General features: G+C 42.0%; 1 protein-coding gene across 1 annotated transcript in view; it reads right to left on the bottom strand.

The window, feature by feature from the left end:
- The window catches only part of LOC139338461 (cadherin-18-like), a 252,805-nt gene that overhangs the window by 20,951 nt on the left and 213,283 nt on the right, over window positions 1-18,571 (bottom strand). The window contains exons 9-10 of the mRNA XM_070973476.1: window positions 17,734-17,858; window positions 2,967-3,081 (exon numbers count right to left, since the gene is read on the bottom strand). Of these exons, the coding sequence (XP_070829577.1) occupies window positions 2,967-3,081; window positions 17,734-17,858 (240 nt within the window). The remainder of the gene's footprint in view (window positions 1-2,966; window positions 3,082-17,733; window positions 17,859-18,571) is intronic.

Raw genomic sequence — 18,571 nt, 5'->3', positions numbered from 1 at the left:
GGCAAGGGAAAAATAACTATAGAAATAAGGTCAAGAAGAAGAAGAGCGTGACACTAAGGGTCTGTGGAAGGGCTTGAAGTTAATAACTGGATATGGCCAGGTAACTACTAATTTGAAGGAGGGTCAATTCAATTCAATTCAATTCAATTCAATTCAATTCAATTCAATTCAATTCAATTCAATTCAATTCAATTCAGTTGTCCTTTATTAGTCCCGTGAGGGGAAATTCCAATTTACAGCAGCATCAATAGAGCAGGTAGAATAGTCAAACAAGTGCATGCAACATGTCAACATTTATGGCTGATGAGGCAAATCAATTCTATGCCAGATCTGACTCTACTGTCAACTCAGTTAATCAGTCACCATCGCATTCCAAAGTTTCCTTAGAGGAAGATGGGGGTGGTCCTTCTCCTTGACCCAATAACTATCACTGTTGAGGAGGTAAGCTCTCACCTGAGGAGGCTTAATGTAAATAAGGCCATTGGCCCAGATGGGATCATGTCGCGCGTTCTCAAAGTAGTCCTGATCAGCTTTGTGGGGTGCTACATCATCTGTATTCCTTGTTGCTGTCTGTGTCAAAAATTCCAGCAATCTGGAAAACATCTTGTATTTTACCTGTACCTAAAAAATCTAATGCTTAGGCACTTAAAGACCTCAGACCTATTGCGTTGGCCTCATATGTGATGAAATGTTTTGAGAGGACTGTGCTGGATCACCTAAGGGCACAGGTCAGTGTCTTTCAGGACCCACTTCAGTTTGCATATAGGGAGCGAGTAGGTACAGATGATGCACTTCTTTACATGTTGCATAGGCTGCACAGTTTTTCTAGAGCCACACATTTTAGCTAAAAAACTCTCTGGTTTTAATCTTAATTCATCTACTGTTTGCATGGATTACTGACTACCTCACAAGTAGACCTCAGTATGTTAGGGTTCATGACACAAAGTCTGAGATCATCACCACTAACATAGGGGCACGACAGGGCACAGTTTTGTCTCCTTTTTTATTTACTTACACTGTATACTTCTGACTGCAGACATAGCAGCACTTCATGTCACCTACAGAAGTTTTCTGATGACTCTGCATTGGTGGGCTACAATACCAACAATGACCATGCAGCATATCAGAATGAGGTGGATAGCTTTGTCAGTTGGTGTGATGATGCCCATCTCATTTTAAATGTAGATAAAACTAAGGAGCTAGTGTTTGATTTTAAAAGGAAAAAAAAGTGAGGTAGCCCCTATTCTTGTTAGAGGTCAGCCAGTAGAGGTAGGTCCCTCATATAAATACCTTGGTGTGCATTTAGACTGGAAGGAGAACAGTAGAGTTACCTTTAAGAAGGCCCAGTCTAGACTATTTTTTCTTAGGAAATTGAAGTCATTTGATATGGGCAGGCCTATTTTAAACATATTTTATCATGGGATACTTTTATGCTGTTGTGTATTGGGGCGGTATCCTAACTGTTGAGGATTATTAAAGTTCAATCAATCAATCAATCAATCAATCAATCAATCAATCAATCAATCAATCAATCAATCAATCAATCAATCAAAAAACAGTTACAACAGGTGAAGCTACAGCAGCTGTACAGGATTGTTTTGAGAGTACAGACTGGCACATGTTCAGTGATGCTGCCACCCAGGCAAACCACAGCAACCACATTGAGGAATATACTGTACATCATCAGTGATAGCATACATCAGCAAAGTGATGATGTGGTCATCACAAAGACAACAAATCAATACCTGACCAGAAAGCCTGTTCTATCCAGAAAAACCTGCCTTTCAGTCAGGAAGTATACAACCCTGCCAGAGCAACTGGCTGAAAGCTACCATCAAGGAGGCAAAGTACCTTCTCATATCAACCCATAGCTGATGTGAGAAGAACCCTGTTCAGAGTGAATAACTGGCTGTGCAGTGCCTTGGTAGCAGAATGATTACACTGCATGTCGCCTTGCCACAACCCTCGCTTTTTCTGGATTGCAACCATTGTTACAGGTCATACCCTGCTCTCCCCCCCTTTTCCTGTCTTGCTAATATAAAATGTGCCAACCAGCTCAGAGATGTCATTTGTGACATTTTTAACAAATCAAAGACATCCCAGCCAGCTTGGACACTCACTAGTTTGTGAACCACAGAGAATGTCATCTTCGTTGCCCACTACTCAGTCTCAATACAACTCATATTGTCCTATTATATTATATTCACTGCAATATTTCATACAAAACCCGTGAATGTGCAATTTCAAATTCTGAATATTGGCTCTCAATGTCACCAGTGACTACAATATTTTTTTACAGTATGAATTCATATATTTATACTGTGTATATGTAACATCCACACCTGATCTCCCTCTGCTCCACTATGTTCACTGGCTAGTAACTAATCTCAACTAGCTGTTTGATGCCATACAGCTAGTGTACAGCAACCCTGTCTCCTACAAATTATGTTAAATTACAACTAATTTGCAATGGCAAATGCTTGGGGAGGAAGTGTTATGCTGCCCAGATAAATAGTTAATCAACAATCAACGTATTCAGCACATCTGGAAAGTTATATTATTCAAGTTGCAAAATGTTAAGGCTGAAAATATCAATAAAATGCTCAATGCTAGTGCATTTCATTTCTTGTCCTTAAAGAATTCCATTCATAGCAACTAAATTATTAACTCAAAACACATTAGTGTGCTTTATTAACATGTAACAGAAACCACCAACTTTCTCTAACCTTAACCAAACTGCAATTGTGGCTCAACCCTAACCACACACAAGACTGCTCTCAAAGTCGTGCAGCTTGTATGCCCACAGTCCACCCTGTCACTCCAGCAGGGTACTTAAATGTAGCACTCTATTCACTCAAGAAACATTAAGTCTGATCATAATCCATGCAGCAATTATGTTTTCCATCACCATCTAATTGGGAAAATAATTAAGTACTCATGTCAGCTTGTCTGCTTTGTAGTCTTACCTCCATTGTCCTTTAAAGTAAAATTTGGATTGGCTGGATGCTCAGCAGGCACATAGAAGGAAAACTTTCCATTTGCGAAGTTGTCCAGATCTGCTGCTCGGATGGTTTGTATCACCTGATGGGGATAATCAGAATCAGAATCAGCATTCCTTTATTGATCCACGAGGGGAAATTGTTTCAAAACAGAATTGATGCAAAGAAATTACAAAAACAAAACAAAACAAAAAACAGTGAAAGACAAGAAATTCAAGTTAGAGAAAATTTAAAGAAATGAAGATAAGTGAGGGAACCAAAGCTAGCAACATAACAGAGAGGGAGACAAAGAAGTGTTGACAAGAGGTCTTGAGAAGTATTTGTGTTAAGTCTTCAATGCACACAGTCTGAGCCGACACCAAGTCAGTGACCCTGTCTGACCTCTTGCAATTCATTGCAATGCATTGCACAGCATATCAAGCTCAGTGGCCATGATTTCCTGTTTACACATCACTTGAGTAGATGTGCATTGCTATCAGGAACCACAACCTCCCCCCCAGGACATTGAGTTCACAAACTTGCAACTTCTGTATTGTGTTTAATTTGGATGTTTCGCCCTAAGATATCAATGCAACTTTTCAAATCTGAAAGAAAAATGACATTTGACTGAAGAGATTTTGTTCAAGATGCGACATCACACTGTGACCTCACAGCTGCACATGCTGTGGATAGAAATCGTCACTGATAGTTGGTAGCACAAGCAAGATTGTTAACCTAGATGATTTGGGTTTTTATTTAACTGAGATACAATTTCCAGGTATGTTTATTAAAAAGGACACATTAAAAACACTAAAACACTGTCTAGTAGGTGCATATATTTGTTAGTTATTTGAATTGTAAATCACAGTTTCAATTTGTATTGATTTTAACTAATGTAATTTTAAAAAACAATAATGAACTAAGAAAAAAATCTGAAACCCAGTATTAAATGTGTCCATTTAATTTAGGTTTATAGGAACTTGCCCTGTAACTTGTGGTCCTCTGAAATTGTTAGTCTGCCAAATGGCTATAATTACTACATGGTTCACTTGATAGTACCTTATTGCCCTACTCGAACACTGCGTTCCCAGAATGCAGGTCTACTTATGGTTCCTAAAGTCTCAAAAAGCAGAACAGGAGTCAGAGCATTTAGCTATCAAGCTCCTCTCCTGTGGAACCATCTTCCAGTCTTTGTCCGGGAGGCAGACACTGTCTCTACATTTAAGAGTAGGCTTAAAACTTTCCTTTTTGATAAAGCTTATAGTTAGGGCTGGCTCAGGCTTGTCCTGGACCAGCCCCTAGTTATGCTGCTATAGGATTAGACTGTTGGGGGACATCCAAAGATACACCGAGCTCCTCCGTCCTTCTGTCCCTCTCCATCCGCACGCTCTCATGTCCTACCACGGCGTGTTACTAACTTAGCTCCTTCCCCGGAGTCTCTGTGCTTTGTCGTCTTGCAGGTTCCCATGGACAGTGGCTGAATCTGGATTGTGGATTTCAGCTGCGTCTCCTGCCTTGGCCCTGCCTGACATCCACTGCAACTGCTACTGCTGTTATTACATCCACTGTCACTGTTACTGTGACTGCATGTCTGTCTCTCTGTCTCTGTCTCTCTCTCTCTCTCTCTCTCTGACTGCTTTTCTTTCTTTCTGTCTGTCTGTCTGTCTGTCTGTCTGTCTGTCTGTCTGTCTGTCTCACTCTCTCTCTCTTGCTCTTCCTCTCTCACCCAACCGGTCGAGGCAGATGGCCGCCCACCCAGAGTCTGGTTCTGCTCGAGGTTTCTGCCTGTTAAAAGGAAGTTTTTCCTCGCCACTGTCGCCAAGTGCTTGCTCATGGGGGAATTGTTGGTTTCTTTGTAGATAAAAGAGCTTGGTCTGTACCAGCTCTATATGGAAAGTGTCCTGAGACAACGTCTGTTGTGATTTGGCGCTATACAAATAAAATTGAATTGAATTGAATTGAATTGAATTGAATTGAATTGAATTGAATTGAATTGAATTGAATTGATACACCTGAAACTTACCCAAAAATTCAAGATGAGAGTTTTCACTTGAATTCTATAGACATTATATAATTTCATATTCTGCAGTAATTAACAGAAATCACAGCAATATCCACATACGTATGGAACTAACTGTCGGTGTGTACTTGTTTGGTTTTGACCAACATGTAACATTCTGAAGTTTAATCGGACAGAATCACTGTAAGTTCTATTGGCATTGACTTATAGAAGTTTGAATATGCCGAAGTAGTAGGTTTTTATTTCTACCTGAATATTATTATTATTATTAATGTTATTTTTTGTCAGCCGTGGACATGATGTCAACACAACATGGATCTTTATTGGTGAGGTGTGAATCAAAAAGTCTGAGGGCATTGGCCATTTTTGACCAACATGTCACCTACGGATACATGCTGACTGGTGTTATAATGGAGAAAACATGGAAGTTTAGTATGTTGCTGGTTTATTTGAGATGATAAAACACTTTTTTGTGTATTATTATAGTGTTTTGGTCTGCATAAATTAAACCACAATAATCTTAGCTTTCCAATGATGTATGGCATGAGTACAAACTTCTCCGAAACAACAGAGCTCTGTTGAACAGAGCAGGACTTACACAGGCGTGGTCTGAGGAGAAAGATGAGGTCTAGGATTAATGTCTAAAGAGTACATGATTGCTGGGCCAATGTCAGACATAGTCTTAGAAATTCTGAAACATTACACAGTTTCTTATTGAAGGCAGAATTTACACTTTTTTTTTTCCTACTGACATTTCACCTGTTTAATATTGATCTAAGCTCTATCTATCTATGATCAGTAATTTCACTGGTCATGGATCAACACCTTGAAGCAACAAATTCCTTTTGCCAATAAATACAAAAAATGGCTATTTTGTATGGAATGATGATTGCAAAAAAAAAAATGTTCGAATGTTCGATAAGGTCTGGGATTCTGTACTGAATGTTTTTTTGTATTTCTTTTTTCTTTACTATGTAAAAACACTTAGAGACATGTATATTTTTAAGAAACATTGTCTCATAATTTAATCATGACTGTGGTTATTGTTATTACTGGGCAGTTATAGCTCAGGAGGTAGAGCGGTCATCTGCCAGTTGGTGGTTCAATCCCTGGCCTCGGCAGTCCACATACCATAGTATCCTTGGGCAAGATACTGAACCCCAAAACTGCTCCCGATGCTGCGCCATCGGTGTGTGAATTCATATGGATGTCACTTTGGATAAAAGCGTCTGCCAAATAACTAATTGTAATTGTAATTGTAATTGTGTCTCATTTTTCTTTTGTTTCGCTCTTAAAAAATAAAAAATACATTTTGGGTTAAAGGTGAAGTTTGTTGGAGATGCTGGATGCTGGACACACTGAAAACCCTATTCCCAGAGAGCTCAACACAATCAAAACTTGTCAGCCTATGGCAGGTGTGGACTGGCTGCAGGTGATTTTAATAATAATAAAAAGTTTTCACCCACAAATCAATAAAAACATCACTCTGAATGATGACAATTGTCTCTGATTATCCATCCATCCATCCATCCATTTTTTCCCGCTTATCCGGGGCTGGGTCGCGGGGGGAGCAGTCTGAGCAGGGACGCCCAGACTTCCCAGCTCTTCCGGGGGGATCCTGAGGCGTTACAGCCGAGTTACATAGTCACCCCAGCGTGTCCTGGGTCTTTCCCGCCTCCTCCCGGTGGGACATGCCTGGAACACCTCCCTAGGGAAGCGTCCAGGGGGCATCCGATAGAGATGCCCGAGCCACCTCAGCTGACTCCTCTCGATGTGGAGGAGCAGTGACTCTACTCTGAGCTCCTCCCTGGTGACAGAGCTCCTCACCCTATCTCTAAGGAGAGATAACTCATTTCAGCCGCTTGTATCCGGGACCTCGTTCTTTCGGTCATGACCCAAAGTTCATGACCATAGGTGAGGGTAGGAACGTAGACTGACCAGTAAATCGAGAGCTTCGCCTTTCAGCTCAGCTCCTTCTTCACCACGACAGACCGGTGCAGTGGCTGCAGTAATGGGGTCGCTTTCCCGATCCGCCTGTCAATCTCACGCTACATCCTTCCCTCACTCGTGAACAGGATCCCAAGATACTTAAACTCCTCCACTTGAGGCAGGAACTCTCCCCCAACCTGAAGGGAGCAAGCCACTTTTTTCGGTCGAGAATCATGGCCTCGGACTTGGAGGTGCTGACTCTCATCCCAGCTGCTTCACACTCGGCTGCGAACTGCCCCAGTGCATGCTGGAGGTCCAACAAGACAACATCATCCGCAAAAAGCAGAGACGAAATCTGGCGGCTCCCGAACCGAACCCCCTCCGGCCCCTGGCTGCGCCTAGAAATTCTGTCCATAAAAATGGTGAAGAGAACCGGTGACAAAGGGCAGCCCTGCCAGAGTCCAACATGCACCGGGAACAGTTTTTGAACAGAAGCTTCTGATGTAAAAACCTAAAATATGAACATGGCTCCTTGTGTCTTCTGTTTCCACATGATATCAGTAGAAGAGGTAGGGTTGCTCACATGTAATTAGTTACAGATTACCTTTATATCATTGTAAGCAGTGGCAGAAACATAATCTCAAGACTACAAAGGTGATGTTATTTATGTAATATGATTTTTTTTTCAGATTACTTGCCATTCAAAACTCTTGTTATTTGTTAACAATAATCAAAACTTAAATTGTAATCTACCGAGTGCAGTTTAAATCATGCTTTTACTTTTCCCTACAGGCATCGCTGAATGTTTCTCATGAGCAAACATGCAAAAAAACCAACAGAAAATTCAAAGTGGTGCAGTGCATTGTGAACCCTCAGGTCTGTATCAGCCACTCGTCTCCATGTACTTAACACAGCAAACAAGGAATGAGTATTAAATCTACTGTATACCCCCCAACCTAAACAGTCTCATCGCTGTGCAATCAATTATGCAAATGTAGTACACAACTGCGTCCCTAAATTCAGCAGAAAAAAATTGTCACGCCAGAGTGACGTGCTGTGCATGAAAAATTCTTAACATTGACTTATTGCAATGCCAGCAAAATCACAAATAAGAGCCCTCCCTCAACATTGACTTTGCTACTATGTATTTTCTGTTGACTGAAGCCAAGCTAAACGATTGCACACTCATACATGCACATACACATTTGAACTACAGTTACATAAAACCAGAGAATGTGGTGGACAGATAATAAGAGAGAGCACTATATACAATAAAACAGAGGTAGAGAGTGTGATGTGTGACTTGTCTGTGTGAATGTATATGCAGGGACAACCACACTGGTTTAGAATTGGCCCTGCTGTGAAGCAGAGTGACTGGCGGTGTGGTGGTGGAGGAGGGAAGAGGGGAAGATAGGGGAGGCAGCGAGGCAGGCCCGTGTTTGGGTTTAATATGATCATCTCTGCTGCTATCTGGCCCAGCAGCGGAAGCATCGGCATGCTCTGCAGTCTGAATAATTTATGGGTTCAAGAAGCTGCAGAGTCTGCAGCTCAGCTGATAAATCCCCCACTGATGGTGTCAGACACACAACAAAAAGGCTACAGATCAACATAAATGTATGTGTGTGTGTGAGTGAGAGAGAAGATGAGTGTGTTTTCATGTATGTTTTCAGTGGTGTATACATTTGTGTTGTATGTGCTTGTGTTACAGAACTGAACATGAGGTTATGTTCACATTTTAAGATTTATTTGCACTTGCTTTGGTCAGTGAGTTCAGTCGATATGTCTTTTTTGCCACACAGAGTGAGCATGGCTTTTAGTATTTGTTTACATTTTTTCATGATGTACAACAACGTCTGAGAATGACAGTAATAAACATGAAAGAGTTGAACTTAAATCTGAAAACACGTCTCTCATACTGTGCTTTCAGATGTACTGAGGGAGCATAACTGAAGTTGTACTTGGTTCTGCAATTGTGACTTCAAACATAACCTTAAAAGGATTTCTGTCATGTAGGTCATTTATTAATCCCCAGTTCTGGATAATTGAAATGTAAGTTTGCAGCTGTTCTCCATCCATCCATCCATCCATCCATCCATCCATCCATCCATCCATCCATCCATCCATCCATATTCTCCCATCCGGGGCCAGGTTGTGGGAGCAGCAGTCTGAGCAGGGATGCTCAAACTTCCCTCTCCCCACACACTTCCTCTAGCTCTTCCGGGGGGATCCCGAGGTGTTCCCAGGCCAGCCGAGCGACATAGTCAATCCAGCGTGTCCTGGGTCTTCCTTGGGGCCTCCTCCCAGTGGGGCATGCCCGGAACACCTCCCTAGGGAGGCGTCCAGGGGGCATCCGATAGAGATGCCGAGCTACCTCAGCTGACTCCACAGAGCTCCTCACCCTATCCCTAAGGGAACGCCCTGCCACCCTGCGGAGGAAACTCATTTCAGCCGCTTGTATCCGGGACCTTGTTCTTTCGGTCATTAGCTGTTCTGTATTTTATTTATAATCAACAAATACCATAAAAAAACAAAACTAACAATGTGTTAGTCATACTGTACACTCTCTGCTGCACTCTGCAGACAGTCCACTGGTTCCAGATCTTCTTCTGAAGATCATTTAAACATGTTAGATATTGAGCTCATTTTTAAAACAGCACAGCAATGTCCTGAAGCAGTTGGTTAGTTTTTAAGATGCCTTACTTAACCAAGAGGAAGAATACATTTGTAGGGGACTATACTCAGATGTGGTTTAATCCATACTTGCTCCTTGCTACACGCTCCAGTGAGTATTGCCGGCAGCAATAACAGTCGTTATGAGTCGTTGGAGTCACTCAAGGCCAAGTGAAAAAGACAGGAGGCCAAATGTGAATGGTTGTTAAATCTTTTTTGAAGGGATGAAAGGACAGCATTGTAGGTGGGTTATAAGTGTTTCAAACCATCTGTCCTCCCTATCCAAAATGTGCATGTTGTTCTCAAATGAGTGTCCCTTATCTTTCATGACTTTGTTGAATGGTTCTGTCATTTCCTCAATATAGAAGTCTGTGCACTCCTCAATGCAGTGGACTGCATGAAACCGACTGCTTTTCTTGTATTTGTGTGTGCCATTTTTGGGTGGGATGGCTACTGTCTTAGTGTGTTGCTGGCTGTGAAAAACACAGGGATGCCGTGTTTGTTGAAAATCCTCCTGAGTTTTTCAGATACTCCAGACATATATAGAATGACAATATTGTTGCCTTTGTTATTCTTTCACCCAGCAGCATTGGTGTTCTTTCTGCCACGTGTAGCTGTTTTCGCAAAGGTACATTTGAAGGATGTGGAGATAAGGTGGAACCCTGCATGTACATTATGCAGTAACTTATTTTGTACAATTGCAAATGGTCAGTTCAAACAATGTCCATGTATTAGAATTACTTTCATTACCACAATTGAAAGTGCTGCTTTTCTATCCTGACCGAGGTCACCAGCTCAGAAAACAAGCGTTTTTTTTTTTTTTTTTTTAGATTTGCTCTCTTAATTGGCAAATGGCAAATGCAGTTGGCTATACTATCATCTCTTGGTGAGAGCAGGTCTACTTGTGTGTTGCAGCTATCACAGTGGCTGAGGAGAATTTTGTGTTTCCATCCAACAATTCTAAGAAAATTTACAGTTTGCTATTTCTTAAAAAACTGAGTGGATATACCAGAAATACAAAAAAGAAATTAAAAGTTTTTATGTTTAGGTGAGTGTCAGCATATCAATGAAAAGAAAATGTGGCAAAGTTCAGGGTTAACATATAAATCACGACAACATGAAGCATGTGACAAATGTCAGTATCTTGACAATAGTGGAGCAGACAAATGCATAATATAGCCCGAATCGTTCACTTTGTGATAGAAGCATGAAATTTGGTACATATACTCTTCAAACCCCACTCTTTTAAAAAATCACATTAGCCACGCAAAATTCCAAGATTGCCGCCCCAAAATCCAAGACGTCCGCCCAAAAATTTGTTTTTTCCATTATAACTCAAAATGCCTTGATTTTAAGCCCCATAAATATATTGGACTTGAATATAAAGTTAAATATTGCAGACATTTTGGTACCTAGTACATCTTTGTATCCATTACGGTTCTTGAGATACAGCATATAGATACTTGTATAGAATTGGGAGAGTGAGAAAATTGTAACACTGATTGTTGTTACGTGCATATGGTTATATGAAAACATCATTTCCATTATCTGTTATTTTCATTAGGGTTATAACATGAAATTCAAAAACCAATATGGTGTCCAAGATGGCTGCCTTTACTTTGAAGTAATCATGAATTCAGCAGAGATGAATCATGAATTCAGAACTTGTCATAAAAGGTTAAAAATTGGACATTTTGTGACAATTTTCTGATTTTTGTTATGGTGTTAGGTAGGCTATGTTTATGAGGTTTTCAAAAACCACCGCAAACAATATATCGCCCCCCCCCCCCCCCCTAGTGGTTTTTTGCCCAAAATCTGAAATTTAAGACTTCAGTTTGAAACCCAAAATAAGTGATAGAAGAGATTTTTCAATGGATTCTGTTACTATTGGGTATGGGAGGTGTGTGTGTGTGTGGGGGGGGGGTTGTTGGATGTTTCGAAGACATTTGTTTCGCGTAAAGGGCAACTACTCTCTGGCTACTTGCATGGAGGCTGTCTTCTTCTCCCCCTTTTTTTTTTTTTTTTTCTTTTGGGGGGGGGGTCAACTATATACAAAACTATCTAACATTGGATAAAGTGCAAACCGACTGCTAGGGGATGGTACCTAACACTATACTATTCAGAAGTTGTTACAAAATTCCCTAATTTTCCAGATGCCATTTAAGCTAAGTGCATCTATTACAGTTTGTAAGATACAGCATATTTACTGTGAATTACACTTCACAGTTGCAACTGCACAGAGCTGTACACATGAGACCCAATTTGTAGCACTTGCACCTGCCACAACAGCCAGATTTACAGCCACATTTGGTGAGCTGCTCGCATGTCTTGGCTATTGGAGAGTTGGCTGTCCAGAAGACCTGCCATTCCTCACCAACCTTTTGCCATCCCCAGTCTGCAGGGTCCTCTGCTTCTGGCTGACACTGGGTTGCCTGGGCCCACACACAACCAGCCTGATAGGCAGCACGCCTGGTGTGTTGGAGTAGAGCTGCTCTGGTTGGTGGGATAGACTCATAGGGCCTCTGCTTTCTGGCAAACAAGTCAAGCCTGGCTTCATCCACAGTAGCAGCTGTGCTGGATCTGTCATACATGAGAATGACAAACTTCTCAAGCACCTCTATGTCACAGTCCTCCACTGTGGGAGGGTAAGTACCCAGTTTGGCAAATACAGGCAAGGCTTCTGGACATATGCCCCATGTCTGCCAAGCCGTTTTCTTCCCTTTGTTGTGGAAGGCAGACACAGTGTCACATCCTGTAAAGGCATGAAAGAAGAGCATGCCTTCTCCTGGCCAACATGCTGAAAAATGTCATGCACACTGATCCAGCGCAGAGTCTGGCCTTGCCCAAATGCAAGCCACATATGCTGTAGGCCAGCCTCTTGGAGACCACCGAATACACTGAGTGCTAAGTTCAGAACATCTGTGTCATTTGCCTTGATCATGATGGATTGGCTACCATGTTCAGTAGCATGTTTGGCGTGCACAAAGATGCGGCTGTCTGCTTCCTCGTGAGAGCATTTATCCAGTCCATCAAGGCCAGTTGCATGAGTCTGAGGACAGCAGGACCCTTTGTGATGATGATGGTATTTGGGGCAAGCATTTGTGCAACCTTGTCGGCAAGAAAGTGGTACAACTCTGTTTTGTTGTCATTGTGCCTCAGGAAGTTATGCCAGTGAAGTTATGCCATGATGGCATGGTGTTCTTATTTGTTACCTTGCGTCTTCCCCCCTCGCCACGTTTTGACCTGGTCTCAGCTTTAAGGCTTGATGGGTTGTACACATCAAAGACCAGATGTGTCATTGTGAACTTGTTGGAGTACATGTAGATCACAGGTAGGAAGTCGAGAGCTGCATAGTCCTCAAAAGTCTTGGATCTTTTTGGTGGCAGGGCATGGACCAAAGCTGACCCATCTACAATGAGAACGTCTGCCTCAGGTTCCTTGTCAACTGGTGGGACATAATTCTCAAGGATAGAGGTCAGCTGAGACTTCTGGCAAGTATACAATTTTCCACCCTTGCTCAATGCCACAGGGAAGGACTGGTTCTCATGCTGAAAGAACTCCTGGAGGTCACACTCTCGGCTCTGACAAGAGATGAAAAGCTTTGAGAACAGCTGACAGTCCTCCTTGAGAAGTTTCTGCTTTGAGGGATCAGCAGAAGAAGAGTCCTGTCTGAAGAAATCAGATTTGTTCTTCTTGATTGGCTCATAGAAAAAGGACGGATTGTTTTCCAGGGCCTGTGAAAACTCCAGAAATTTTGTCTGACCTCTCTGCAAGTGAGACTGCAGAAGTTCTGCAGAGTCGGGGTGAGCAACATCTTTGGTGTCAAGCGAATACAGGTCTTTACTGTCTTCCTGGAATGGGTTGCCGAGGTCTTTTAGAGCTTGGGACAATTTATCAACCCTCTTCTTGAAGGTTTTCTGTGCCTGTGAAGTTTGCTCATGGTGGCTTCTGTGCTCACTGGCCTCTTTGGTTTGTGCCTCCATTTCATATTGGGACACCAAACGACTGACCTCAGGACCAGCTACCATCCATCTCCTAAGTGCGGCTGGGTCTTCAGTAAGCCCGATGGCACCACCATCACCCTTGATGATGGCATTTGCCTGCTCGTGAGCTTGATCAAGGGCAAGGGCAGAGAAATCCCTATTGGTTTTATGGACAACAAAGTTGCCATTCTGGAACTCTTTGGCCAGTTCTGGGTGTGTGTTCTCTAGAGTGAGCATGTCCCTGAGGTGGATAGGGAGCCACCGTGCATAGTGGGTATTGTTGTTGGCAACGAAATATGGTATGAACTCACTCAGTGCCTGGCAATAGAGCGCAAAGTTGGCCTCACGGAAGGACCTGATGAGCATGAAGATGACTAGCTCCATAGAGAGCACCATGTGCCAGAAACGGAACTGTGGACTTTGCTCTTTGCGAATGTCACACCACTCCTCAAAGCTCAATGTGTCATCAGTGGTATCTGTTCCATTTGCACAGCTGTCATTATATGCAGATTTAAGGAGCTTGTAGAGACTGCAGGCTGTGACCTGATGCATTTGCCTCGTCCTGGTCACACTTTCAGCTGATAGGAAGGATTCTGCAGTGCCCGAGGATGCTACATCTGCCTCCACAAAGGCACCAGTCCAACCACTGTTGCAGAGAAGTGTGCCCAGGGACTTCATGGCTGCCATCTCAATATGGAGACCACCAAACATAACAAGGTACTTGTCTTCTCCATATTGTTCAGGCCATTGCCACTGCACCTGCTTTGCCAGGGCATAGATTGGCTGGTCAGCTGTGATAACAGGAACCTGGCCAGGGTTGAGATTTTCCACAACATCACGCACTTTATCCATCGCATGCTTGACAGTAGCAATGGAATGAGCTTGGTCTCGTAGCAGAGGAAGTAATGCAGTAATGCTTACTTCAAACTCTGGACTTCTCTTCATTGATGCATGGTGTGCTGATCATGTCAGGTTCACGGCACCATCAATTTCCTCAGTCACCATGACCTTCTCTAGCCACTGGTACTCAAGTGTAATTTGGGTCCCAAAGTCATCTGAATGTGGCTTAGGTATCACACGTTTTGGTGGAAGAGGATTCTTTGTTTTAAAGGACGCGGGGAGAATATTTGTGAACGTGTCAGGCAGTTCTGGGACTGACCTGACTTTCTTAGGTCCAAAACGGATTTGCTGTCGCTCCTGCCCCCGGTTCTCCTTGGTGGGATGCTGGAACACAGAGATGCTTGTCCCATGGAATGATGATGTAGCAGTTGTTGCAGATGGGTTGTGATCAATGTTGTCCATCGCTGCAGTGGTGAACAACCCTTTACGCAACACTGGTGGGCAGACCACACCCTCTTCAACATACCTACTCACTGTAGCATCCCCCAACTGGGCTGAAATCTCCAGCACCCTGTCATACAAGATGCTGAGACCATGCTCATTCATCAATTCTACAAGGCTTCTCTTTCTTGTTTTTGCAAAGACAGATAGCCCCATGTAGATTGGAAATGGGGTTTCTCTGTCCTTGGAATGCCTTTGGAATGCAACTCCTTCTTTATATCGAGAGTAGCAGTTGTACTGTAGTAATTGGGAAATAGCCTGGTCTGACTTCGAAGGTCCAAATTCCAGCTGTGATTTAATATCTGCTCCGTGTTCAACCATACTGATGAACTGAAGAAGAAGGGGAGGTGTGGCATTTTGAATAGCACCTTCTGTAAATGTGCCATCGAAACTAGAATGATGATCTAGTATGGTTTTCCTTAAAATCTTTGCTGCTTTGGTAATAAGGAGTGCTTCTGAATATGCAGAAGACTGTGAAAGTGCTGTACCCAAATCTTTTTTGAACATAAGCATCACTCTTCCCGTTTCCCCATCTCTTCCCGTTTTATACGACTCAAGTTCTGGAATTTCTTCTAGCAATCTCTCTTTTAATCTTGTGGAGTTGACAGTTGGTGAGTCAATGCCTAGTTGCTCCAGACGCTGTCGGTACATACGGCTCATATCTGCAAGGAGAAATTTGGTTGGACTTTCCGAATGGATGCTTGTTTCAACAATGTATGTGACTAGTTCAGAGAGAACTAGTGGGGAAATTTCCTTCTCATGCTTAGTAGCACTTGCACCTTCCCCAAGTTTTCTCAGGTGGGACCTTTCCCTGTTATAGAGATTAACTAGACAGGCAGCGTGGTACTTGAGCTCTTGGGCAATGGCATCTCCACCACCCAATTTGGCAAGAAGCTTGCCATCATTAAGTGTATGTGCACATTCGTGCAACCTTTGGTTCACCTTCATTGTCATAACCCGGCAGAGATCAGATGCAGGTGCTATTTTCTCACAGAAAATGCAGGCTTCAACATCACAGCTTTTCCGCCGCTGCTTTGTATTAACATCCTCAGGCTCACTGCTGGGGCCAGCAGATCTGCGTTTCCTTGCCCAATCCAATTTGGTGTTGTTAAACAACAACTGGCAGCTCAAGTGGTATTTAGCCTGATTTCGTCTTAAAGTAGCATCAATACCACCACCTTTATCCAACCTTGCTGGATCCAGGATCAATGGCATTTCCTGCATTTGATGAAACAAAGGTATGTTTGTAGCGAGATTGGCATAGCCATCATTTTCAAGGGTGTAACGAGTTGAGGGTGCTGATAAGTTCTCGTTTGTTCTGTCTTTTTGACAAAGACAACATTTAGACCAATCACTTTGTTTTTTTGTAAACATGGAATCTGCCATTTTGGGTTTGATTAAGGCCGAGGGGTTATCCTTTTTACCACATTAATCAAATAACACACATTCCTGTATGGGATACAACTAGGTTCTGTTTATTGTCGGGTAAACCTACACCTAGCCCGATCATTCATCCGGTGCCATTTAAGTCCCGTGTGATCTGTACACCATCCGGGTAACTGAAGCCCCGTTACCCTTGGCTCGGCTCTCCCGCGCTGGGAGATCATATATTACACACACACACACACACACACACACACACACATTATATATATATATATATATATATATATATATATATATATATATATATATATATATATATATATATATATATATATATATAATATAATTATAATATAATAATATATAATATAATATAATATTACATTATAATATAATAATACATAATATATACACAATATATATATATATATATATTACACACATAACAACAATTAGTGTTACAAATTTCTCACTCACCCAATTCTATACAAGTATCTATATGCTGTATCTCGAGAACCGTAATGGATACAAAGATGTACTAGGTACCAAAATGTCCGCAATACCAAACTATATATTCAACTCCAATATATTTATGGGGCTTAAAATCAAGGCATTTTGAGTTATAAAGGAAAAACCACATTTTTGGGCGGACATCTTGGATTTTGGGGCCGCCATCTTGGAATTTTGCGTGGCTAATGTGATTTTTTTAAAAGAGTGGGGTTTGAAGAGTATATGTGCCAAATTTCATGCTTCTATCACAAACTGAACAATTATCTCCTTGTCTGCTCAGCTACAAGACAAAATCTGTGTGGCGCTATGAGGAGACTGTAACCTCCTTCAAAAAAATACATGAAAAATACAAAATTGCCATATTTTCACGTGTTTTTCCACCATTTGAGGTTTGACTGGAGATCTTTGAATTTCAAAATCTGCACCTTTCAGGGATTTAGTGGTACCCATCTTGAGAATTAGAGCTACTAGCTGTTTATCTTGATGTATCCTAGTAATCCATAGTATTAATGAATTGAAAAGTTCTTTAATTAGCATTTTCTGGAAGTTGCACTACACTTTGATGGAAACTTGGCCATTATCTAACACTAACCCTACAAATGCATTTTTTTTATGTTCTATTAAGCTTCACACTATGCTGTGAGGTCCAATTGATTTGAGACACTGCAGTGGAATTTACACTTACTACGCCCATCCAGTGTGTGAATTTTCATGTCAGCTAATCAAACCCTCACAAAAAAATGATGGGATTCAGAAAAAAATATACAAATTTCTGAATTTTTCATTAATGAACTTTTCATCTTCTTTTGTTTTCATACAAAGGTTCTCAAATTTTGATCATAACATCATCATCCACTCCAGCCAAACACCTGGAGTGTTTCTTTTGATGTCCTAGGCTGGAGCATTAGCAACCCACCTGTCCATTTTTGGTGCTCTCACACACTATAACTGCATTGTTGCCCCCAGAGATGGCTGGAATATTGTCGTTGACATCCAGTACCTGGATGGTGATTGGGACATGACTCACCATGCGAGGGTTATCTGAAAATTGACACAAGAAACAGGTTTAAAATGCTGTAGCACTCGATAAGCAACAACAAAACACACACACATATATGTAGTGTTGTTCAGCAGGTGTGCACCACATCCTAACAGCACCAGTGTTGTATTTCATCATCAGCAGTGGCACCATATTTTTTGGAGTATATAGTGTGTATTGATAATTGCATGCCAGTATTCCCTTTTCTTATCAAAACCTGGTGCCTATACAAAATCTTAATGACTGATCATTCTGATCTTTTAGGTAATTAGTCTGGACCTAAAAGTAGAAATCAAAATTAGTGACAATGTAAAATTTCATTCATCCATCCATCCATTTTATATACCCGACTATCCCTTTCGGGGTTGCAGGGGGGTGCTGGAGCCTATCACAGCTGTCAACGGGCGAGAGGCGGGGTACACCCTGGACCGGTCGGCAGTCGATCGCAGGGCAAAATATAGAGACAGACAACCATTCATGCTCATACTCACACCTACGGGCAAATTTAGAGTCACCAATTAACCTAATGAGCATGTTTTTGGTCTGTGGGAGAGAGAGAACATGCCCGGAGAGAACATGCAAACTTCGCACAGAAAGGCCCTTCCCGACCCGGGGATCGAACCGGCGACCTTCTTGCTGTGAGGCACACGCACTTCCTGCTGCTCCACTGTGCCGCCCCTGTAAAAATTCAACCAAGAGCAATTTGTTGTAAGAT

The sequence above is a fragment of the Chaetodon trifascialis genome, chromosome 11, assembly GCF_039877785.1.
Source record: "Chaetodon trifascialis isolate fChaTrf1 chromosome 11, fChaTrf1.hap1, whole genome shotgun sequence".
NCBI classification, from domain to species: Eukaryota; Metazoa; Chordata; class Actinopteri; order Chaetodontiformes; family Chaetodontidae; genus Chaetodon; species Chaetodon trifascialis.
The sequence above is the reverse complement of the archived record's forward strand: the minus strand, read 5'-3'. Positions and strand labels throughout refer to the sequence as shown.